Here is a 24,590-nt window from a genome sequence, read left to right as displayed (position 1 = left end):
GCTCACCATCTTTAGCACCTCTAATAAGTCTTCATCTGGTTGCTGCTGTGGGGTGTTTTCAGTTTTGCTGGACTTCCTGATTTTAGCAAGTAAAACCTTCCATGGCTGTGGGATAGTTGTGTTTCCTTTTGAGTGGTGTTGAAAACTTTTCCATCTGAAATATGAGAATCTCACATGAAATTATACATTTCGTAAAATTCCATGACTGTATGCTTGAGTACAGGCTCTGTACTTTTGCCTTATATACATCTAAAAAATATTTCCAAACATACATAGTCCGATGGCAAATGGCACAGTCTTATTATTTTGTCGGAATCGTACTGAAACTCACAGAAAAAAACCTCTGTATGAATCGGTATGAAATTGGAGGCATGGGGGGTAAACTTATGTCCCTAAGTACCTATGTAGGAGTCCTATTAAAACTCTGTGGAAAACAAGATATTAAAAGGGTTATCTAGTTTCTAACATTGCTGGCCTAACCTTAGTTTAGGGCAACAATATTAGATCTGTGGGGGTCCCGGGACCAATGCAGAAAACCGATACCCAGACAGCATGGCTCTCTGTATTGTTTAGAGTGCTGCAATACCTACATTTGCTACAGTTTGCATGGTATACAAACTGCAATCTGCCAACATTGTGAACGTGCAGAAGAGATCTGGGATTAAATTTTGGTCAAGACATACTTGAATCTGATTGAGAGCATGCCCAGAAGGATTCAGGCAGTGTTGAAAGCCAAAGGTGGTGTTATAAAATACTAAGATTAAATTAAAATTTAGATATTTAGGAGCAAAACAGTAACAATGCAGTTACATGACAAGAATCTGCATAACTAATCCTATGCTAAATAGTTGCATGCCAAATTTATGTATGAGATAGCCAAGATGATTGTCTATAAAATGATGGTAGTCTCATGTTCACAGCTGTAGCGGATGGGGAGATAAGGAGCCTGAAAGTCACAAGTTCTATACATTGTTATCCCTTTGCTCACCAGTGTATGTGTGTATTGTGTGTGGTAACGTACAACTCTGGAAAAAATTAAGAGACCACTGCAAAAATTTCAATTTCTCTGATTTTTCTCTTCATTGGTATATTTTTGAGTAAAATGTACATTGTTCTTTTATTATATAAACTACTGGAAACCGGTCTCCGAAATTCAAAGCAAAAAATTGTGTATTTATTTACAGCAAATGAGAAATCGTCAAAATAATAAAAAAGAAACAGTTCTGTCAGACCTCAAATAATGCGAAGAAAACAAGTTCATATTCATTTAGAATCAACAATACTAATGTTTTCACTCAGGAAGAGTTCAGAAATCAATATTTGGTGGAATAACCAGGATTTTTAATCCCAGCTTTCATGTGTCTTGGCTTTCCACCAGTCTGTCACACTGCTTTTGGGTGACCTTATGCCACACCTTGCACAGAAATGTAAGCAGTTCTTCTTTGATGGTTTGTGACTATCCATGTTCTTCTTGATTACATTCCAGAGGTTTTCGATGGGGTTCAGGTCTGGAGATTGGGCTGGCCATGACAGGGTCTTAATGTGGTGCTCCTTCATCCACACATTGATTGACCTAGCTGTGTGGCATGGTGCATTGTACTGGTGGAAAAACCAGTCCTCAGAGTTGGGGAACATGTTTGGCACTGTTATATGCACATGGCATGACACTTTATATTTTTTGGTGTATGGCCTATATTCATCTTTAGTAGAACCCTCTTCTCTATTTCTGTGCTGCTCATGTATTTTAAAACAGTTCCTGTATAAATCATATCCAATGTATACATTTTGCCTGCTACATTCTGCTCTTATTTAGCAACTTTGTGAAACTTAATAATTGTTAAACTATCTAAAAGGCATAGATATTGATAATTCCAGTCTATACATGTATGATTTATTGCTTAAATGGAGGAAGGCCCCTCGGGATCTAAGAAAATCCAGTTTTGCCACTGTCCCTTTCTGAAGAATCATGAATTTTCCTGAATTCTAATGTGACATTTATTTACTTAAGGGTATGTTCACATATTTTTTTGCAGACGGATTTTGACGCGGAATCTGCCTCAAAATCCGCCTCCCATTCATTTCAATGGGAATCTCTAACAGTTTTTCTTTAGTTATGCCCTATCTTCATGCAGATTTCACGTCTGAGACTCAATCTTTTATTAGGCCCATTCATCCGGGCCTAATCAGGAGCCTTGCATTGTATCGGCATCCTGTCGCGGCTAGCCGTGCGAAAATCCAACATGGTGGAAACCTTTTCCGCCATGTGAACTTACCCTTATATCCAGGTCTAATATCAAACAAAACAAAATGCTGACTATACAAATTTGCGACATACGGATACTGTGCCCCATACCTTGTTTCATGAATTTCTAATAAAGAATTCTTGAAGTCCTCCTTCACAGCCATCAAAGTTTGAGGAATTTTCTTTTTTGCCTAAATAAAGACAGATTTATATTGTTGAGATGATTTAGTTGATGACAAAAGTACTTATATAGCACCAACCTTTTTAAGGCTAGGCTCACACCTCCGCCTGGTCTCTGCTGGTGGATTCCTCTCCCCATTCCACTTTAAGTCTAAGGCCGGGTTCACACGGAGTATTGTGGCTCGTCATTTGGTACGTACACGCCGCAGTATCTTTTGTGGGCCGTATACACTTCCATTGTTTTCAATGGGAGCCAGTACCGTACACGCGGCGCTATTTTGCAGCCGTGATTTTGCGGCGGCCGCAAAATAGCGCCGCGTGTACGGTACCGGCTCCCATTGGAAACAATGGGAGCGTATACGGCCCGCAAAAGATCCCGCGGCGTGTACGTACCAAATGACGAGCCACAATACTCCGTGTGAACCCGGCCTAAGGCCCCACATTGCAAAAACGCATTTTTTTTATTTATTTTTTTTTTTTTGTAGCTTTTGCTGTGGTTTTTTGAGCCAAAGACAAGAATGGCTACAAAAGGAATGGGAAATATATAGGAAGCTCTAATACTTCTACCTTCTGCTCAATCCACTCCTGGTTTTGGCTCAAAAAACTGCAATAAAATCTGCAACAAAAAAAAAGCTGTGTTTCCGCAATGAGGGGCTTTAGCCTAAAAATGTTTTAAGAGGATTAGGTTTCCATTCGTGTGGCCCCCAAGAGGACCCCACAAATGGAAACCTGAACACAAATGTAAACCTAGCGTCACAGTGCTTTACAATAGTAAAAATATTACAAACAAGTAATATGACAGGCAATCAAAACATGAACAAAAATAGACAAACAGAGAAAGATTCCTGCCCAAAAAATACAATCTAACCGGAATTAGATTTGGCATACGATAAGTACACGGTGTGTTAAGTTTTATATACAGTCCTATGAAAAAGTTTGGGCACCCCTATTAATCTTAATCATTTTTAGTTCTAAATATTTTGGTGTTTATAACAGCTATTTCAGTTTGATATATCTAATAACTGATGGACACAGTAATATTTCAGGATTGAAATGAGGTTTATTGTACTAACAGAAAATGTGCAATATGCATTAAACCAAAATTTGACCGGTGCAAAAGTATGGGCACCTCAACAGAAAAGTGACATTAATATTTAGTAGATCCTCCTTTTGCAAAGATAACAGCCTCTAGTCGCTTCCTGTAGCTTTTAATCAGTTCCTGGATAAAGGTATTTTGGACAAACAATTCAAGTTCAGTTAAGTTAGATGGTCGCCGAGCATGGACAGCCCGCTTCAAATCATCCCACAGATGTTCAATGATATTCAGGTCTGGGGACTGGGATGGCCGTTCCAGAACATTGTAATTGTTCCTCTGCATGAATGCCTGAGGATTTGGAGCAGTGTTTTGGATCATTGTCTTGCTGAAATATCCATCCCCGGCGTAACTTCAACTTCGTCACTGATTCTTGAACATTATTCTCAAGAATCTGCTGATACTGAGTGGAATCCATGCGACTCTCAACTTTAACAAGATTCCCGATGCCGGCATTGGCCACACAGCCCCAAAGCATGATGGAACCTCCACCAAATTTTACAGTGGGTAGCATGTGTTTTTCTTGGAATGCTGTTTCTTTTTGGACGCCATGCATAACGCCTTTTTTTTATAACCAAACAACTCAATTTTTGTTTCCAAAATGAAGCTGCCTTGTCCAAATGTGCTTTTTCATACCTCAGGCAACTCTATTTGTGGCGTACGTGCAGAAATGGCTTCTTTCTCATCACTCTCCCATACAGCTTCTCCTTGTGCAAAGTGCGCTGTATAGTTGACCGATGCACAGTGACACCATCTGCAGCAAGATGATGCTGCAGCTCTTTGGAGGTGGTCTGTGGATTGTCCTTGACTGTTCTCACCATTCTTCTTCTCTGCCTTTCTGATATTTTTCTTGGCCTGCCACTTCTGGGCTTAACAAGAACTGTCCCTGTGGTCTTCCATTTCCTTACTATGTTCCTCACAGTGGAAACTGACAGGTTAAATCTCTGAGACAACTTTTTGTATCCTTCCCCTGAACAACTATGTTGAACAATCTTTGTTTTCAGATCATTTGAGAGTTGTTTTGAGTAGCCCATGATGCCACTCTTCAGAGGAGATTCAAATAGGAGATCAACTTGCAATTGGCCACCTTAAATACCTTTTCTTATGATTGGATACATCTGGCTATGAAGTTCAAAGCTCACTGAGGTTACAAAACCAATTTTGTGCTTCAGTAAGTCAGTAAAAAGTAGTTAGGGGAATTCAAATCAATAAAATGATAAGAGTGCCCATACTTTTGCACCGGTCAAATTTTGGTTTAATGCATATTGCACATTTTCTGTTAGTACAATAAACCTCATTTCAATCCTGAAATATTACTGTGTCCATCAGTTATTAGATATATCAAACTGAAATGGCTGTTGCAAACACCAAAATATTTAGAACAAAAAAATGATTAAGATTAATAGGGGTGCCCAAACTTTTTCATAGGACTGTATATACACTAGTAGAATACCCGCGGCTTCGCTCGCAGAAAATATGTTAGATTGTTGGTTATGCTAAAGTAAAATTTTTCAGTGTCACACTAAAATTGACATTTTCAGAGCTACAGCAATTCTTTTTCCTCTTTAAATTTGAATTATTTTGTCATTTTCCTAATTTGTTGTAACACTGATGTGAAGAACAATTTTTTTTTTTTTTTTTAATTTCAACATTTTTATTGATTTTATATATTAAATACGTATTATATGTAGTATAAACTGTTACAACTATTTTTTAACTTTTTTTTTAAATAAAAATAAAAATTTATGCCCCTTACACAAAAATATAAAACCTTTACACCCAATTAACAATACAGTGAAACTGTTCCCCCCTCCCTCCAGTGTAATCTATAAGTAGCTCACAGACAAGAGTAAAATTGGTTTACAGTCTCAAGCGGAGGCCGCCTCAGGTTCCGGACCAATAAACGGGTAGCCGCGACTGAAGGACGGTGCACTGCATCGGCATCCAGTCCTGCACTCCACTCTGAATTAGGCCCAATGAATGGGCCTAGTCGGGAGTGTCTTCCGGCCGAATCGCAAGGCGAATTGGCCTGAAGAATGAGCATCTTGCTGCTTTTTCCGGGAGCCGGAACAAACGGCTCCTGGAAAAAAGACCTGACCGGCTCCTATTGACTTCAATGGGTGCTTTCTTTTTATTCAGGATTTTGAGGCCACATCCGTATCCTCAAAAAACCCCGTATGAACTTACCCTCAGAGTCCGGTCCAAAAACGGGTAGCCGCAACTGGATGCCAATGCAGTGCATCGGCGTCCAGTAGCGGCATTCTGCTCCGGATTAGGCCCAAATGAATGGGCCTAGTTGGGTGGGAGTGTTGCGCTGCGAACATCTGCGGCTGATTCAGCTGCGGAATCTGTGTCAAGAAAGGGCATGTCGCTTCTTTTTTTTCCGTGAGCAGGAACAAACTACTTGCGGAAAAAGGAACCCATTGAATTCAATGTGAGGTGTTTTTTGTTTTTTTTTAGCCAGATTTTGCCGCGGATTCCGTGTCATAATCCGGACCAAAAAACCCCATCTAAACTCAGCCTAAGTGATAATACAGACAGCGCTAGATTAAAGGGCAATCCTAATGCTGAATGAGCTGTGTGCCCTCCATCTAAAAGAGTGGCCACAATCCCAGATGATGCAACAGCCAAGGCAATGTCATTGTTTAAGCCAATTTTTGCAAGCAGCAAATTAATTAAAAATGTTTTACCAGAACCTCCTGGTGCATCTAGGAAAAATAGTCCCCCATTTCCACTGGAAATCTGAGCCATAATTGCCAAAATTCACAGCTTTGTGCACAAATATATCTATGGAACCGCCAAATCCATGGCCTGGAGGCCCGTGACAAATACTGTAGTGTGCAAACAGCCACTAAGGATACCAGACGTGCAGTGGCGTAACTAGGAATGGCCCCCTCCTCTGCACTCTATTATGTCCCTTAGTAAGCCCTGCACACAGTATTATGTCCCTTAGTGGCCCCTGCACACAATATTATCCCCCATAGTGGCCCCTGAACACAGTATTATCCCCCATAGTGGCCCCTGCACACAGTATTATCCCCAATAGTGTCCCCTGCACACAGTATTATCCCCAATAGTGTCCCCCTGCACACAGTATTATCCCCTATAGTGACCCCTGCACACAGTATTATCCCCCATAGTGTCCCCTGCACACAGTATTATCCCCTATAGTGGCCCCTGCACACAGTATTATCCCCAATAGTGTCCCCTGCACACAGTATTATCCCCCATAGTGGCCCCTGCACACAGTATTATCCCCCATAGTGGCCCCTGCACACAGTATTATCCCCCATAGTGGCCCCTGCACACAGTATTATGCCCCATAGTGGCCCCTGCACACAGTATTATCCCCAATAGTGGCCCCTGCACACAGTATTATCCCCAATAGTGGCCCCTGCACACAGTATTATGCCCCATAGTGGCCCCTGCACACAGTATTATGTCCCATAGTGGCCCCTGCACACAGTATTTTGTCCCATAGTGGCCCTGCACACAGTATTATCCCCCATAGTGGCCCCTGCACACAGTATTATCCCCCATAGTGGCCCCTGCACACAGTATTATGTACCTTAGTGGCTCCTGCACACAGTATTATACCCCATAGTGGCCCCTGCACACAGTATTATCCCCCATAGTGGCCACTGCACACAGTATTATCCCCCATAGTGGCCCCTGCACACAGTATTATCCCCCATAGTGGCCCCTGCACACAGTATTATGTCCCACTGTGGACACCCATAAACAATTATTATACTCCGGGGTCTTTTCAGACCCCAGAGTATAATAATCGGAGACCCGGGGGAATAAAAACATTAAAAAAACAGAAACAGTTGCTTACCTGTCCCCCGGCTCCTAGGCTGTCGGCCGCTGCTCTTGTCCTGCTTTAATGACGTCGGACGTCACATGACCCGGGAAGCAGGCCCGGGTCATGTGACGTCAGACACGAGTGACGGAGGCCTGGCAGGATCGTGGAGAGGTAAGTAACAGTATTTTTTAGGTTCCCTAATTACCTCTCCCGGACTGCTGATCATTATACTTGGGGATCTGCAAAGACCCCCGAGTATAATGATAGTATTTGTGGGGCCCGCGGTGTCACTTGCCGATCCCGGCCCAGCCAGGATCGGCAAGTGAATAGGGCCCGTAACGGCCTATTAAAAATAAAAAAAAAACGCAGTGGTAGCGGCTGTCACCGGGCCCCTTAATGGCCTGGGCCCTGTGGCAGCCGCCTCTGATGCCTCTATGGTAGTTACACCACTGCAGACGTGTTTTGTCAGTGCATGTCATGTGTGTGTGCACACATGTGATCCATGTGGTATGTTTGTGTGTGTACATGCACGTGTGGTCCGTGTATATGTATGCGTGTGTGCACGCGTGTGATCCATGTGTATGTATGTGTGTGTGCATGCACGTGTGTGGTCCGTGTATATGTATGCTTGTATGTGTACGTGATCCATGTGTTTGTGCGTGCACAGTGCAAGCGTCCATCCGTGCGGTAGTTGTGTGTGAGTACGCATATGCTCCGTGGCAAATTTAGCTCCACCCACTTTTATGTTGACTCCGCCCATTCTCATTCACTTTTCATGTGCCCCCACACAGTATAATCTTCCTACAGTAACCCGTAAATTATATGCCCCCCTCCATCTCTCCCCCAGTTTGATATACACCCTTCATCTGTCCCCAGTTTCATGTCCCCCCTCCATCTCTGTCCCCAGTGTCATGCCGTTCTCCCCCCTTCATCTGCCCCGTGTCATGCCGTTCTCCCCCCTTCATCTGCCCCAGTGTCATGTTGTTCTCCCCCCTTCATTTGCCCCGTGTCATGCCGTTCTCCCCCCTTCATCTGCTCCAGTGTCATGCCGTTCTCCTCCCCCTTCATTTTCCCCAGTGTCATGCCGTTCTCCCCCCCTCCTCCACACATTTTGTCCCTCTTTCTACTCTTCAAAAGTTGGGAGGTATTGGGCCTAATTCAGAGTGGAGTGCACCCTTAATGGTGGGGGCTGTTGGATTTCCCTTTGCCTATGCCATCTGTGGTTGTCATGGGCAACGTGATTTAAAGGGGTGCATGCTAATGTTTCTTTAGCTTAAAATTTAGCTTTCTGTCCATACTAATGTAGAGGAAAGAAGGTTTCCAAGTATTTTTCCACTTTCTGTGTAAAGAAGGGTCCTGGCTGCAGCAGGGGGAGATGTGCTGAAGGGAGTGGAGACCTGACATGCTGGAAGGCAGCCTGTGCTGTGCTGGATGGAAGAACTGCCATGCTGGCTGTGGACTGAGTCTGGAGACACAGAGTTTGTGGTGCTACTTTTGGGACTGAGTCTGGAAAGCTAAGAAGCTCAGAAGGTAAAGGAGACCACATGAGAGAAAGGCCTCAAGGACTTGTAAGTACGGCTTGGCCGCGTCCACGTGTTCCACGTGCTGATATATAAGGGACTCTGACACTGACACCTTATCATCCGAGAAATTGGCCTGTCTGTTAAGTGGAGAGCTGGAGCAAAGGATATAACTGTACTCTTAGTGAAGACACCATTTCCCTGTGGATTACAAATAGTATTGCGCAATACTTAGAGTGCACCCCAACGAGGGACCGATCCAGGAGAACCGTGTTCTTAAAGGACTTGTATTTGTCACCTGTTAAGTAACTGTGGGAACTAGGAGTACAGTGTTAGTTTGCTGCAATATTCTGTTCCATATTAGTTTGTATTTTTTCTCTGTTTATACCTTGTTACATATTTTCCCAGATCTCTATTCTGTGACTTATTCAGTAAACTTTGTCCTGAGAATTAAAACACTGTGTGTGTCTGTGTGGCATCGTGTACCTGCTGAACCTGTGGGCCCAGCCCTTGGTCCTCTTTCAGAACTGCAGTGAAGGTGTCGGGCCGCTATACAGTGGACGGGTGATGAAAGATGCTCCGTACTGAGGATCGCTCCAGATGCCGGGTTGTCAGACCCCTAACATTTTATATGTTTATAGCCTGAGGATAGGACATTGAAAAAAAAAAAAAAAAAGTCCAGATAACCCCCTTTACATGAGCCAAAGCAGTGAATGGGCGGGAGACCTGTGAATGGTAAGTGAGAGTGAAATCTCCTCTTACTACTCGCTCTCTGTAAAGTGTGAGGGGGATGGGAGATCAGGCATAAAGGGGTACTTCATTGTATGGCAATGTGAGGGGGGATTATAGGAAAGAATAAAGGGACACTGCACTATATACAGTAGGTGCATAAAAGAGTATTATATGTAGGAATAAATGGACACTGTACTGTATTGGGGCATAAGGAACCATTACATGGGGGAATAAAGAAACACTTTACGGTATGGAGTCATGAAGGATCTAGGAATGGGGGAATAAAGAGTTACTGTATGGGGGCATGAGAGACCATTTTATGGGAAAGTAAAGAGGCACTTTCTGACGATTTCCCTGTGAACTATAATTTATATTTTGTGTATCCTCTACTATTGGACTTCTCATTATTTTCTGGACAGTGTTCTTTTCCTGTGTGGCTTGATACCTGTTCTGGTACAATTTGCACAATGACACACTGCTCACTCTTCGCTCACCAAGATTGTGTTGTCCTCTAAAGAACCTCAAATGACAATCACTGTACCATGTAGGAATACCAATGATACAGTGTTAGAGTTAGTTCACATCTGCATTGGTATTCCGTACGGTGAAGTCTGCATGGGGACCCCCCTGAACGGAATACCAAACGCAATTGCAAACGCTGTGCAGTAAAAGCACACGGATCCCCATAGACTATAATGGGATCCGTGTGCTTGCCGCCAGATCTCCGCACCGACCATGTGGACAGGAAAGTAGTTTACAAACTACTTTCCTCTCCACATGATTCATACGGGCAGCGCGCGGCAAGCACCCGGACCCCATTATAGTCTATGGGGTCCAGGTGTTTTTACTGCACAGCATTTGCAATTGCATTTGGTATTCCATTCTGGGAGGTCCACATGCAGACTTCACCGGATGGAATACAAACGCAGATGTGAACGAGGGGTTAGACTGAGGTCCCTTTGGACCAAATAAAATGATTCTGGATGCTCACTCTTGAATAAACCCTTGGAAATAGATCATAGTACCCTTTAAAATTAGATGTGTTCTGCTGGATATTATTGTGTTTGAGCATGGGCTAACCACAGGATCGTCTGCTATTCTGTTGGGCCAGTCCAACACTGACTGTCTTACTGTCTGTCTATCATCATGCTACATAAGTCTACCAACATAGCATGAATATACCCACTATATTTCATTGTATTATGTGACGAAAACTCCTCTCCTTATGTGCGTAATGTAGGTGTTTTACAAAATGACTAGCTTTCCAAATAATATTATTTGGTGATATTGTGCCCTGAGATATCAATCCTATATGTGCCTAGTTGCGTCCAGTGGTTGTGTTGTCACATGCAGGCTGTCAAGGTTTTTACTATCGTGTTACAATAGTGTATTGAATTGGTTTGGTCCTTAACCAAATTTGACATTAGGAAAAGGTAGACACATTTGCCCTTCTTTTGCGGAAGTCATTAATAATTACCAGATTTTTTGCAATATTCAAATTAGTCTGGTCATATGCTGGTTTAAGAAGGTGCGTTTTCAAGATCTCTTTTTTACTCTCTTTCAGGTATTTTCCAACTGTTTTTTCATTGATCGGCTTCTTTAACCTTCCAAAGTACCTGCACAAAATTCAATATAATTGTTAGTCCATCCAGTAACAGGTTAATGCAGTATTATTATCAGTGTAGCAGTACATTTTAATATAATTTCATATGCAGTTCATCTCTTTACATATTATTGGCAAAATCATGAAAAGGTTTTCTGAGATTTTCTCAGTACATCTAAAAAAAAAAAAAAAAAAAAAAAAATCTAAAACAGTTATCCCTAGTAGTCCCTTTACTATCTTCATTTAAGGTGCTCTCGCACTGAACAAGAACCTGTATACTGTCTTTCTGCTGTTTTCAGTTCAAATATGTTTATTAAAAGTGAATAATGCAAACTAAATTTGTTTCACTGTGATTTTCTTCCCTTATAAAACCTATAGGGAAAACACAAGAATTTCCGCAGGTACAATTGACATGCAAATGTAGCTTTTCCGCAGCTGATTTTTTTTTTCTGCAATGTCTGGTTGGGATTAGCCAGAATTGAACTTTTGTGTTTTTTATATATTTCGTCTTGTATTCCAGTGGACCAGTCCCACATTGACAGCACGTAATAGAACCAATGTAATGACAAGCCTGTGAGCCTTCAATAGACTCCTGACTGTCATGGCAATGATCATTGCCCTACAATGATGTTCCAGAGGGTGGCGATTGGGAAAAGAAGGTGGCTTCCAATGTGCTTGTGTACTTTAGATGCCACAGTCACGTTTACACTGCAGCATCTAAAGTGTTGACAGTGTCCGCACCAATTGAAGCTGTTAGCGGCGGGTGCTGGCTGTATTATACAACCGGCATCAGCCGTGTAAGGAGAGAGTTCAGCTCCTTTGCCTTCTCCATACAGCCTGTTTCTATCAATGATGTACATATAAGTCCTTGGTCATTAAGAGGTTAAATAACATGGATTATCTTGTTACACCTGTGAAGGTGTGGGGTAAATAATGAAGCAAATGAACAGTAATCTCTAGCTAACAATGCCAGTACATTTATCCCTGTCTCGCAGTCACATAGTTCACAGTCTCATATGACCCGGATATTAAATCCACTACTCGTATAAAGTGGAGTTCACCTGATTTAGCCAGCCAATTACTCTTTCCGATTTTTTTCGATGCCTCCGTTGTTGTAGTTCCTGTCCCACCTCCCCTGCACAGTTATTGGTGCAAAAAAAGCACCAGGGAAGGTGGGAGGGGATACGAATTTTTAGTGCGTTTGCCACGTGGTATTCGATTGTAATCGAATACCTCGAATGGCCTGATATTCGATCGAATATCTGTTCAATCGAACGGTGTTCGCTCATCTCTAATAGGATCCCTTTAAGGGATGATATACACCTATACAGGGCAAAAAAGTATTCCCCATACGTCAAACAGTAGCGCAACAACTGGGGTATTCCTGCCCCTGCGAGCAATTAGGACAGGTGGAACTTTTCCTTAATCAAAGAGGACCCTCCCCTATAAGAGGTCAGCCGTCCCCCCCCCCCCCCCGTCCCCTTGTGTTTTTTTCTGTCCTGCTGGCAGGACAGGTGGGGGGGGAGGGGGTCGGTCCCCTCTCTCCCCTTATAGATGATACTGTTCTTTCATCTTGATTCCCCCTTTCCTGTGGGAGTGATTTAGTGTTGCCACTTACGTCTTCCTAGGGCCGTCCGGGGGAGCTGTCAGGACTTCTCTGGGGGGATTCCCCATTCCTATGGTCCGACGCTGCGGCGTCCCTGGCTTTCCCGGGCTCTTGTACGGAGCTCTCGGACTGCTGCGCATGTGCGGTTGTTTGACTCGCGTGCTTCTCTCTCTCGTACTTGTACGCTCCCACCCTTCAGGCATGCGCAGTACCCTGCTTCTTCCCAAGTACGGCGTTTTTTTCTCCCCTACGTCCTAGAACTTGGACGGGGGGAGGAATTGGAGCCCTAAAAGCATATGGAGACCCCACCGTTGGGGAAGGTGGGAAATTGGGGGTCTGCAGGCTCTTGTTTCAGCCCTGACCTCTTTTGGGGTGGGGCTTATTCTACTCCTTCCTGCGGGAGGGGTATATAAAGATGTTGCCTCTACCTGACAGGTGCTGCTCAGGCGTTGCAGAGGCTTGCTCAGCTCCTTTTTCTGCTCTATATAGCTGTATATATATCTCTCTTAAGAGTATATGAAAGGTATTGATGGTGCATCCGGTTGGAACCCTGGCTCATGTAGTATAGTGGACTTTAATGGTATTTATTTTCTTTTAGATGTCTTCTTCAACTTCTTCAACTTCTTCTTCCGACGAAGGGAGACGAAGAAAGTCTGTGTCCGTACGCAGGTATGCACCATGTAGGGATTGCAATATCCCGTTACCTGATGGATATGATAACGCTCGATGCCGCCAATGTAGGGTCCCACGGGCGGAGGAGTCGCAGATTCATGAGGTCATCTCCTGGTTGAAAGGCTATGTGGAAGAATCTATGCAGGAGATGAAGGATTCTATCGCCCATCTCACTAAAAGACCACGCTTGGAGTCCACTTCCCACCCTTTTCCTCTGGATGAGGAATTTCAGATAGTGGACGAAATATCCTTGGACGAGGAGTCGGTGGTCGCAGGTCCATCTTTTTCCTTAGAAAAAATTCCGAAGCTTATGAAGCTAGTCCGTCCGGAGCGCGATGGGCACCCAAACCAGAAGGGACAGAGGTCCTTTAAAGTGGAACCGTCGGTATCCAAATGTATGAAGGCGGAATGGAAGCGCCCAGAGAGATCTTTTCAGGTCTGTAAAAGATTCAGGACCCTCTTTCCTGTGGAAGACTCACAGTTTGACCGTTGGGGTCCTCCCCCAAGAGTCGACATGGCCGTTTCGAAACTGTCGAAACGCACTGTAGTGCCGTCAGAGGACGGTTCTAATTTACAGGACGCCATGGACAGGCGCACAGAGGGATCGCTGTGCCGGATTTACACCTCAGCCGCCGCACAGGCCTCTGTGGGAATTTCGACTACCGACGTCGCCCAATTTCTGAAGTCAAACATTTCAACTCTTCTGAGAGATATTGACTCGGGAGTTCCCACGAGACGATTTACTATCCTTTCTGTCATCCACTTCTATGGCAGTGGATTACTTGGCGGAGGTGGCTTTGTACCAAGTTAAAATTGCGGCGAAGGCTATGGAATTAGCCACAGCGGCTAGGCGACCCCTATGGTTGAAGCCCTGGAGGGCGGACAACACCTCAAAATATAACCTCTGCTCTCTCCTGTTCGAGCCTGGCAGGCTTTTCGGGAAGGAGTTAGACTCCATCATGGAAGGTTTGGCAGATAGTAAAGGGAAGAGTCTTCCCCAAGGGGCCCGAGGAAGAGCGGGGCCTTCCTTTCGAGGTCGGGGATTTAAGTCCTTCCCCACTAGGGGTTCATACCAAAGACGCCCAGGGAAGAGGTACCGGTCGGCGCCTCACTCGTGAGGCAGATAAGATGAAACCAATCTTCTGACATTTACTTTCCCCCCTCCTCCTCCGTCCGTCCCCGTTCCCGTAGGAGGGCATTTATCCCATTTTTTTGCAGCTTGGGTTCGGCATATTCAGGACCCGTGTGAACTTTCGGAATGGTATACTTTATAATTTACACAGGGGGGAGTGGGTCGACTGACCTCTTATAGGGGAGGGTCCTCTTTGATTAAGTAAAAGTTCCACCTGTCCTAATTGCTTGCAGGGGCAGAAATACCCCAGTTGTTGCGCTGCTGTTTGGACTATGGGAAAACAGATTATCTACATAATCCTCCATTGTGCTTTGAGGAGTGAGGGGAAAGTGTGCTCTAAAGCCTTGATGTGTTCTGTCCGTGAAATCCCATCTTTGTACAGAATCTATTTTCAAAATTGACCACAGTCATGTGAATAGATGTCACTGCATTATAGTAATCTCTTGAACGGCCAAAGTGATACAGCATTGAACTGAACTGCAGCAAAGTTTGCAACAATAACGCTGTGTTTACGCAATGTGGGGCCTTAGGGCTCATTCACACGGGCCAAGAGGGGGCAGATTTTGACACCAAATCCACCTCAAAATCTGCCCCCTCACAATAGAGGTCTATGTAGACCACTAGCGTACTTTTTTTCTGAGAGTGGTTTGTTCCCGCTCACGGAAAAAAGAAGCGAGCTGCCCTTTTTCAGGTGGATTCCGCGGCTGATTCAGCCCCGGCGTCTGCCTCGCAACAGCACACTACGGACTAGGCCTATTCATTTGGGCCCAGTACAGAGCGGGAAGCCGCGACAGGCGCATTTTGGTCCTATTCTGATGTGGCTTCCCGCGTCAAAATCAGGACCAAAATACGCGGTCCCTAGCCCCGTGTGAACTAGCCCTCAGCCTAAAAGTGTTTAAAAAGAATCTGCACGCTTTTGCATGCCAAGTGCTTCAACATTTACCATTCCGTAGCATTAGACAACACATCTTGGATGGACTGTTGCACAAAAGTCTCAATTCTTGTATCTCCCTCTCTTCCAAGCACAGAACTCAGCTCCTTAGAAAACAATTCAATTACATCTTTCTGGAAGAAAAAGAATATTTATTGTGAGTTGATAAATGTCTATATTAATAAGTAATGTCTAAATAAAACATATTAGTATTTAATACAATGCTATATATCAAAACACTGTCTATTGAGGACAATATAGGGCTGTATAGAGACATTAGATGGCTGCACACAGAGCACCTAAGACTCTGTAATCTACTTGCTGCCGTATGCATATCTCCCAACATTGCAATAGGACTACAGAATTATAGGAGGTGGACTTGTGGAGCATACAGTGAAGGAAAGAAGTATTTGATCCATTTGCTGATTTTGTAAGTTTGCCCACTGACAAAGACATGAACAGTCTATAATTTTAAGGGTAGACTAGTTTTAACAGAGAGAGATAGAATATCAAAAATAAAATCCAGAAAATCACATTGTATAAATGTTATAAATGTATTTGCATTTTGAAGAGACAAATAAGTATTTGATCCCTCTGGCAAACAAGACTTAATACTTGGTGACAAAACCCCTTGTTGGCGTGTACAGCAGTCAGACTTTTTTTGTAATTAATGAGGTTTGCGCACATCTCATGAGGAATTTTGGTCCACTCCTCTCTGCAGATCATCTCTAAATCATTAAGATGGCAATTTGGAGCTTCAGCTCCCTCCATAAGTTTTCTATGGGATTAAGGTCTGGAAACTGGCTATGCCACTCCATGACCTTAATGTGCTTCTTTTTGGTGTCCTTAGCAGAGAAACTTGTCCAAAACATAATGTTTCCACCTCCATGTTTGGCAGTGGGGACGGTGTTCTCTTTGGGTCATTGGCAGTATTTCTCTTCCTCCAAACACGGCAAATTGAGTTAATGCCAAAGAGCTCAATTTTTGTCTCATCTGACCACAGCACCTTCTCCATTATCAATCACTCTCAGAATCATCCAGGTCTTCACTGGCAAACTTCAGACGTGCCTGCACATGTGCCTTCTTGAGCAGGGGGACCTTTGCGGGCACTGCAGGATTTTAATCCATTACGGTGTAATGTGTTACCAATGGTTTTCTTGGTGACTGTGGTCCCAGCTGCCTTGAGATCATTAACAAGTCCCCGTCCCCCCCCCCCCCCCGTGTAGTTTTATGCTCATCTGTTACCTTATTCATGATCAAGAATACCCCACAAGGTAAGATTTTGCATGAGTCCAAGATCGATGTCGATTGATAGTCATTTTATATTCCTTCTATTTTCTTACTATTGCACCAACAGCTGCTACCGCTGCTACCCTGGTAGTTACACCCCTGGTTTTTCCATAAACATACATATCACATTAACTTTGCCATAACTTTGGCTATATTTGCCTGAAACAGCTACAAATGGAGTCCTAGGAGCTGTAAGCCAATTTAAGCTATGGTTTGTGATGAACTTATTCAACCCAAAATAAATCATACGACTGAACCACCCAAACCTAAAACAAAACAAATCTTCACCCATCTCTGTTCTCTATCAATGATTAATACTCACTTCAAATGCATTTAGTAGTTCAGATATTTCCTTCTTTAGAAATTCAAAGATTGTAGATTTTAGTTGTTCTGTGTCTTCTAAGATAATTCTGTATATTTTCACCTGAAATAAAATTTTAAACAGATATGAACAATAAGACCAACAATTATCATTTGGATAAAAATCAATGAACAGTAGAGATGAGCGAGTAGTGAAATATTCGATATTCGTTTTGAGTAGACCCTCAATATTTGACTATTTGATCGAATATCGAATCCCATTATAGTCTATGGGGAAAAAATGCTAGTTTCCGGGGAAACCCAAATTCGACTAAGGAGAGTCACCAAGTCCACAATGACACCCCAGGAAATGATGCCAACACCTCTGCAATGCAACTGGGACAGCAGGGGAAGCATGGCTGGTGGCATCTAACACGCCCAAGTCCCAGGATTACCTCACTGTCAAAGCCTATCAACTAGACAATTTCCACACTCTATGAAAGTGGAAAAATACTTGGAAACCTTCTTTCCTCTACATTAATATGGACAGAAACACAAATTTAAACCTATCCATCATCTCCTGCCGATTTTGTGGTTGTGGACCCGCAACAAGCGTTTCTCGGCCTCAGTGATGATGACGAGACACAGTTGCCATCAGGGCAGGCTGTGGTTATGTGCGGTTTGCAGTAAGAGGAGAGTGAGCAATTGGAAGAGAAGGTGGTGGACGACAAGGCCACCAACCCAACCTGGACAGAGGTGATGTGTAGCGTGGAAAGCAGTGTAGATGTGGAGGCAAGCGCAGCACCAAAAAAGGTGGCTGGAGGCAGAGGCATGTCCAGAGGCAGAGGACAGCTGCTTTACAGAAGCCAGGCTAGAGCCAGAAAGCCCCAAGATGTTTCCTGTACTAGCCACTTGCCCAAAAGTCACCCATCAAAGCCACGTTCCTCGATGGTGTGTGGATTTTTCAACGTATGCACGGAGGACAACCTGAGTGCAATTTGCACACTGTTCAACTTAAAACTAAATAGGGACTCTGAGAAAAGCAACCTGACCACCTCAGCCATGTGCCGTCATTTTTAAGGCAAGCACTGGGCTCAGTGGGAGACAGCAAACATAGGACAATCGTCGCCCGGCGTTGCCGACACTGCCTCTTCCACTGTTTCCAGTGCTGGTGCTGCAGTCCAGACCACCAGCCTAGACACCTCCACATCTGCCTCTGACACTTTAGGGAGTTTACCCTCATCTGCCCCTTTTCCTGCCTCTGCTCCTATTGCCTGCACCATCATGCGTCTCTTCCCAGCAACTCCCAATCTCCCAGGCGTTTCATTGCAGGCAGAAGTACAGCACAACCCACCCACATGCCCAAGCCTTCAATGGCCCAATCTCAAAACTGCTGGCCCTGGAAATGTTGCCGTTTATGCTAGTGGAGACTCAGGCCTTCTGTGACCTGATGGCAGCTGCGGCACCTCGCTATGCTGCCCCTAGCCGTCACTACTTCTCTTGGTGTGCCGTCCCTACCTTGCGCCAGCACGTGTCCCATAACATCAGTCGGGCCCTGAGTTCCACGCTTTGCTCTAAGGTGCACTTGACCATCGATGCATGGACAAGCGAATGCGGTCAGGGACGCTGCTTCTCTATAATGATAGGCTGGGTGAATGTAGTGGAGGCTGGGCCCGGGGTGCAGGCGCAAGGGCGGCCTATCTCCTCTCCCTGCCAAAATTCATGCCAGGGGTTCTCAGAAAGCATACTCCTCCACTGCAACATTGACTCCACCTGCGAGCTGTAAACACTGCAGCACTGGCGTATGGAGACGTCAGCAGGTCGTGCTGAAGCTCATCAGCTTGGCCGACAGAAAACGCACTGCCGCCGAGGTGAGGGATGCCATCCTAGTTGAAACGGCAATATTTTTCTCGCCGATGCACCTGGGCCCAGGCATGGTCGTGTGTGATAATGGCCGGAACCTGGTAGCAGCTCTGGAGCTTGCCAGACTCAAAACAAACACGGTCCACAGATGGCCCACGTTTTTAACTTGTTGGTGCAAAGCTTTTTAAAATCCTACCCCATTGTGCCTGATATACTGGTGAAAGTGCCGCCATTTTCGTAAGTCTAAAGTAACCGCTGCTAGCCAAAAAAACATTCAGAGCACACTCCTGTCATCTTCTGACTGTTGGATGACGGAGGAAGAGGAGGAGGATAAAGTGGCATTTGATGTCACTGTCCCACACAAGGCTAGCGGGAAGTTCAGTGCATCCCATTGCTTCAGTGCGGATGGTGTGAAGGGGAATTGAAAGTGGAGGAAATGGAGAGTGACCCTTCTGGTGGGGGCAGCAAAGTCATGCCAAGTAACACACTGGCACACATGGCTGACTTCATGTTGGGCTGCTTTTCCAGAGACAAAGGCATTGTTCACATCATGGAGAGCAATCAATACTGGATTTTTGCAATCCTCAACCCCCGGTATAAAAATAACATCTCGTCTTTTGTTCTGGTAGGGGAGTGGAACAATCGCATAAATGATTACCACAAGAAACTGATGCAAAATATGATGGAAATGTTTCCATCAACCCTCGCTGGCGGCAGAGAGGAGATTTCCTCCAAGAGGCTAACAACTGCCCTCCAGTCCAAAACCACCAGGGGAACATTCTCCAAGGTGCGGGACACGTTAATGCTCCCCCTACCGCCACTGAGGGGCCTAGTGTCACCAGGAGGGAAAAGTATAGGCGCATGTTGCGTGAGTACCTGGCCAACCACAGCCCTGTTCTCTCCCATCCCTCTGCTCCTTACACGTATTGGGTGTAGAAGTTGGACCTGTGGCCCTTGGGGTGAGTGGAGGCTTCCCCCAGCTGAGGTTTGGGTGAGTTTGGCGAGGGGGTGCAAGTACACCCCCCAGTTAGCCTTTTTGGTGGCATAGAGTGTACACAATGAACCCCAACTGTCACTTGCTGAGCCACTCTTCTACTTGTAACTGCATGATAGAACCTGCGTGTCTATGCTTCTTTTCAGTTATAGATAGATTGGGGCACCTGCATTTTAAGTTTATGCCCCATTCTGTTGCTTCATCCCACAAGCAGAGTTCTTATTTGTGCCCCTTTGTGCCAATTCAGCCATGCCACCCCCAGTAGTAATTCTTTCACCTCTATCTTGAAGTTGTGACTTGCCCCAGCATCATTTAGAGCAGGGGTCCTCAAACTGCGGCCTGCCAAGCACATTTGTCCGGCCCGTTGGCAAGCATGCATTTATAATGAAGCTCTTAGGGAGATCGGGCCAGGCCATGGAGCGCACGTCACTTTACCTAATGGAGGGCACCGCTCCCGATGTTTGTGCGACCTGCTCTGCCTCCAGGGCCGGCGTTAGAGGGGGGGCAAGCGGGGCAATTGCCCAGGGCCCCAGCACTTGGCTGCAGCATCAGCTAATATAAAGCAGCCGACGCAGGAGCTGCAGCGCTCTCATAACTCTTCCCACCCCACCCCCCTCTCTGGCTGCCCTCTGCCCACCAATGAGAGGGCTGAGGAGAGCCCAGGTGGTGGGGCTTATGGCTATACAGCACAAGGACCCTGCCTAGCTCCTACCATTATAGCTTGCATAGAAGAGAAGGAGCAGAGGAGAGCTTAGCAATGTGACAGTAAAAAAAGAAAACACAGGTACATGCTGGAGTTTTATGTCTATTAATGTCAGGCATTTGGGGTAATTAATTTAGTGTTAGTAACTCCATGTGCCTCACATTAATGGCAATTAACCCCATCATGTCCCTCACATTAACCCCTGTGTGACTCATATAAGGGTTACTAATATGTGAGACATATGGATGTACTAATAATGAAGATACTTATTATTATCTCCATATGTCTCAAATATCAGTAACCCTTACATGGGGCACACAGGGGTTAATGTGAGGGACATGATGGGGTTAAGTGCCATTAATGTGCGGCACATGGAGTTACTAAACTGTAATGCACATGACCATATTTTTTATCCTCAATTGTGGTGCCTTCCAATAGGTAAAGTGAAGCGCGATGTCTCCATGGCCTGGCCCAATATAGTCAACTGTGCCCCTCCGTCACTTCGTCAGTCAGGTCACCCTAGCAACGTGACCTGACCTGACGCAGCCCAAATTACAGTGGGCAAAGCCACTACCGTCCTACAGTTTGCTGTGCCGCTCAGCAGTGGTCTCACTGGTCAGGTTTAGTGCCTGCTGCCTTCCTGCACGGACCCTACCTGTGCCCCCTGAAGTAAGCAGTATAATATCTTACTGTAGGATAAATAACACCTCAGAGGGCGTTCACACTTGTGCTCGGTGTCTGGTGTATGCATTCCGTCGGGTTTTCATCTTTAGTCCCAGCGAAACTGGACAGGGGACAGAAACCCGGCAGTCACCTTTAAAACCCATTCAATTGAATGGGTTTGTAAATGTGACCACCAGTGTCCGCCTGTGGCCTGTCTGCGGGGAAACCGATTTTTTTTTTTAGCCGGACACAAAGTCCTGCATGTCTGACTTTGTGTCCGGCTAAAAAAAAACGGTTTCCCCGTGGACAGGCCACAGGCGGACACTGGTGGTCACATTTACAAACCCATTCAATTGAATGGGTTTTAAAGGTGACTGCCGGGTTTCTGTCCCCTGTCCAGTTTCGCTGGGACTAAAGATGAAAACCCGACGGAATGCACAAACCAGACACCGAGCACAAGTGTGAACGCCCTCTGAGATTGAAAATTGAGTGTCCCCCTCCACCCCACGGTTGCATTCATCTCCATTTTTTCCTCAATAACACATAGGAATAGCCTTAAGAAAGACATCTAAAGGTAAGAGAAGAATAGCCTTTCTTAAGGCTATTCCTACGTGTTATCGAGAAAAAAATGTCATTTTAATGGTAGAATCCCTTTAAACTATATTTCGGCCCTCCAATGGTCCGAGGGACAGTAAACTGGCCCACTGTTTAAAAAGTTTGAGGACCCCTGGTTTAGAGTCTCAGGCCCATTCTGTTGCTTCAGCCCACAAGCAGAGATTTTTTCTTCTGCCCCTCTGTGCCAATTCAGCCCTGCCAGCCCCAGTAGTCATTCTTTCACCCCTATCTTGGAATTGTGACTTGCCCCAGCAGCATTTAGAGTGTCAGGCCCATTCTATTGCTGCAGCCCAGGTATATACTGTATACCAGCGCTACGAAATTTCAGCCCTAAAACGTGAGAAATTTCTGCAGGATGAGCCTATAAGCTGATGGTGTTTATAGACTTATCAAGCAGTGTTGCTGTTTTCAGAATATTTCCTGCCCAGCCGAAGCTAAAATTTCTCTCTGACCTTCAGCACGATGTCTCTCCCTATCCCAGCCGCAAAAGACACAAACATGGCTGCCACTATTCTTCTAGATCCGAGGTCACCTGATTTCACCAGCCAATGACTTTATCCTCATTTTTTTCGATGCTTACGTTTTCCTCTTTCCTGTCCCACCTCCCCTGCACAGTTTTATTGAGATTTTCAGTGATAGACCTACACAAAGTAGCAAATAATTGTGAAATGGAAGGGAAATAATACAAGGTTTTCACAATTTTAATCAAATAAAAATTCTGAAAAGTGTGACCTGCAATAGTCTTCAACCCCCTATATCAGTACTTTGTAGAGCCTACTTTCTCTGCAGTTACAGCTGCAAGTCTTTCGGGGTATTTCTCTAATCAGTTTTGCACATCTAGCAACTGAAATTTTTGCCCATTCTTCTTTGCAAAATAGCTGAAGCTCAGCCAGATTGGATGGAGACGTCTGTGAACGGTGATTTTCATGTCTTGCCACAGTTGCTCAATGGGATTTAGGTCTGGACTGTGACTGGGACATTCTAACAGCACCCAACATGTAAACAAATTCTGGGAGCTGCATGTTTTGGTAAAAGACTGATCTGGGCCCCTGTCAATCTGATAGCCCTTTTTTGACAGCTAATGTTTTTATTTTCAATTTTTTTTTATTTTTTTTTACAAGAGCCATAACTTTTTATTTTTTTCACAGGCTTAATTTTTGTGGGACAAATTGCGCTTTGTAATGGTACCATTTAATATTCTATACATTGTCCTGGGAAACTGGAGAAAAATTCAGAATGGGGTGGAATTGGAGAAAAACTGCATTTGCAGTCACCTTATTCTGATACCCTTAACTTTTTCACATTAACATGGCCGGGATGTACAGTATCTCACAAAAGGGAGTTCACATCTGTTATCTCTCTTCTGTCCTAACATTAAACTTCCCAATAGCCCACACTTTATTATCTACCGTATATACTTGTGTATAAGCCGACCGGAATATAAGCCGAGACCCCTAATTTTACCACAAAAACCAGGGAAAACTTATTGACTCGAGTATAAGCCGAGGGGGGAAAATGCAGCAGCTACTGGGAAATTTCAAAAATTGGTCGGAGTTTTTGGGTGCAGTAGATGCTGGGGAAGGGGAGGGGGTGTTTTGGTTGTCTGTCTGCCCCTTCCCTGAGCTTGAGGACTGTTTTTTTCTTCCCCCACTTGGAATTAAGCCTGGCTGAATATAGGGGATCTGCAGTGCTCCTATTAACCCCTTCCTGACAGAACAGGAGCACTGCAGATCCCCTATATTCAGTAGACACAGGGATACCTAATGTGTTTGTGTTTCACAGTCATTTTCTACTTTTGTATGTATTCTAGGGAAAGGAGAGATTTACAACTTATTTTTTTACTTTTTTTAAATCTGCTTTTTTTATTTTTATTTTTTTTTTGCACACCCCCCCCCCCCCCCTAAAAGGAAAAAGAAAATGTTTTTTTTTTTTTTATTTGCTGACTCAAGTATAAGCCGAGGGGGGCTTTTTCAGCACAAAAACTGTGCTGGAAAATTCGGCTTATACTTGAGTATATACGGTATGTTTTACTTTCTATCTCTCTTAGTCTGACTGTCTGATACCTTACTATTAGAGATGAGCGAACACTAAAATGTTCGAGGTTCGAAATTCGATTCGAACAGCCGCTCAATGTTCGTGTGTTCGAACGGGTTTCGAACCCCATTATAGTCTATGGGGAACAGATACTCGTTAAGGGGGAAACCCAAATCCGTGTCTGGAGGGTCACCAAGTCCACTATGACACCCCAGGAAATGATGCCAACACCTCTGGAATGACACTGGGACAGCAGGGGAAGCATGTCTGGGGGCATCTAACACACCAAAGACCCTCTATTACCCCAACATCACAGCCTAACAACTACACACTTTACACACTCAATACCACCTCTGTGACAGTAGGAAAACACCTTGAAACATGTGTATTTGGCACTTGCAGTGGGGAGAGCTTGTCACCAGCAGTGAATTTGGCCCTTGTAGTAAGTTGAGGTTGGCACCAACATTTGTTTTGAAAATCAGGGTGGATTGAGCCTCTAACCAGCAGAGTTTGGGCAAATTCATGGTGGAGGGAGCCTCTAAAAACCCCAGTTTGGACCAATTCATGGTGGAGGGAGCCTCTAACCAGCCCAGTTTGGACCAATTCATGGTG

At 44.6% G+C, this 24,590-nt stretch overlaps 2 protein-coding genes across 2 annotated transcripts in view; both read right to left on the bottom strand.

The window, feature by feature from the left end:
* The window catches only part of LOC142187260 (uncharacterized), a 248,897-nt gene that overhangs the window by 134,097 nt on the left and 90,210 nt on the right, over positions 1–24,590 (bottom strand). The window lies entirely within an intron of this gene.
* The window catches only part of LOC142196839 (uncharacterized), an 81,631-nt gene that overhangs the window by 960 nt on the left and 56,081 nt on the right, over positions 1–24,590 (bottom strand). Inside the window, exons 11-15 of the mRNA XM_075267195.1 lie at positions 17,129–17,230; positions 15,529–15,650; positions 11,050–11,188; positions 2,354–2,433; positions 7–154 (exon numbers count right to left, since the gene is read on the bottom strand). Of these exons, the coding sequence (XP_075123296.1) occupies positions 7–154; positions 2,354–2,433; positions 11,050–11,188; positions 15,529–15,650; positions 17,129–17,230 (591 nt within the window). The remainder of the gene's footprint in view (positions 1–6; positions 155–2,353; positions 2,434–11,049; positions 11,189–15,528; positions 15,651–17,128; positions 17,231–24,590) is intronic.

Source organism: Leptodactylus fuscus, chromosome 1 (assembly GCF_031893055.1).
Source record: "Leptodactylus fuscus isolate aLepFus1 chromosome 1, aLepFus1.hap2, whole genome shotgun sequence".
Taxonomy (NCBI): Eukaryota; Metazoa; Chordata; class Amphibia; order Anura; family Leptodactylidae; genus Leptodactylus; species Leptodactylus fuscus.
Note: the sequence above shows the minus strand (reverse complement) of the source record. Positions and strands in the feature narration are given on the sequence as shown.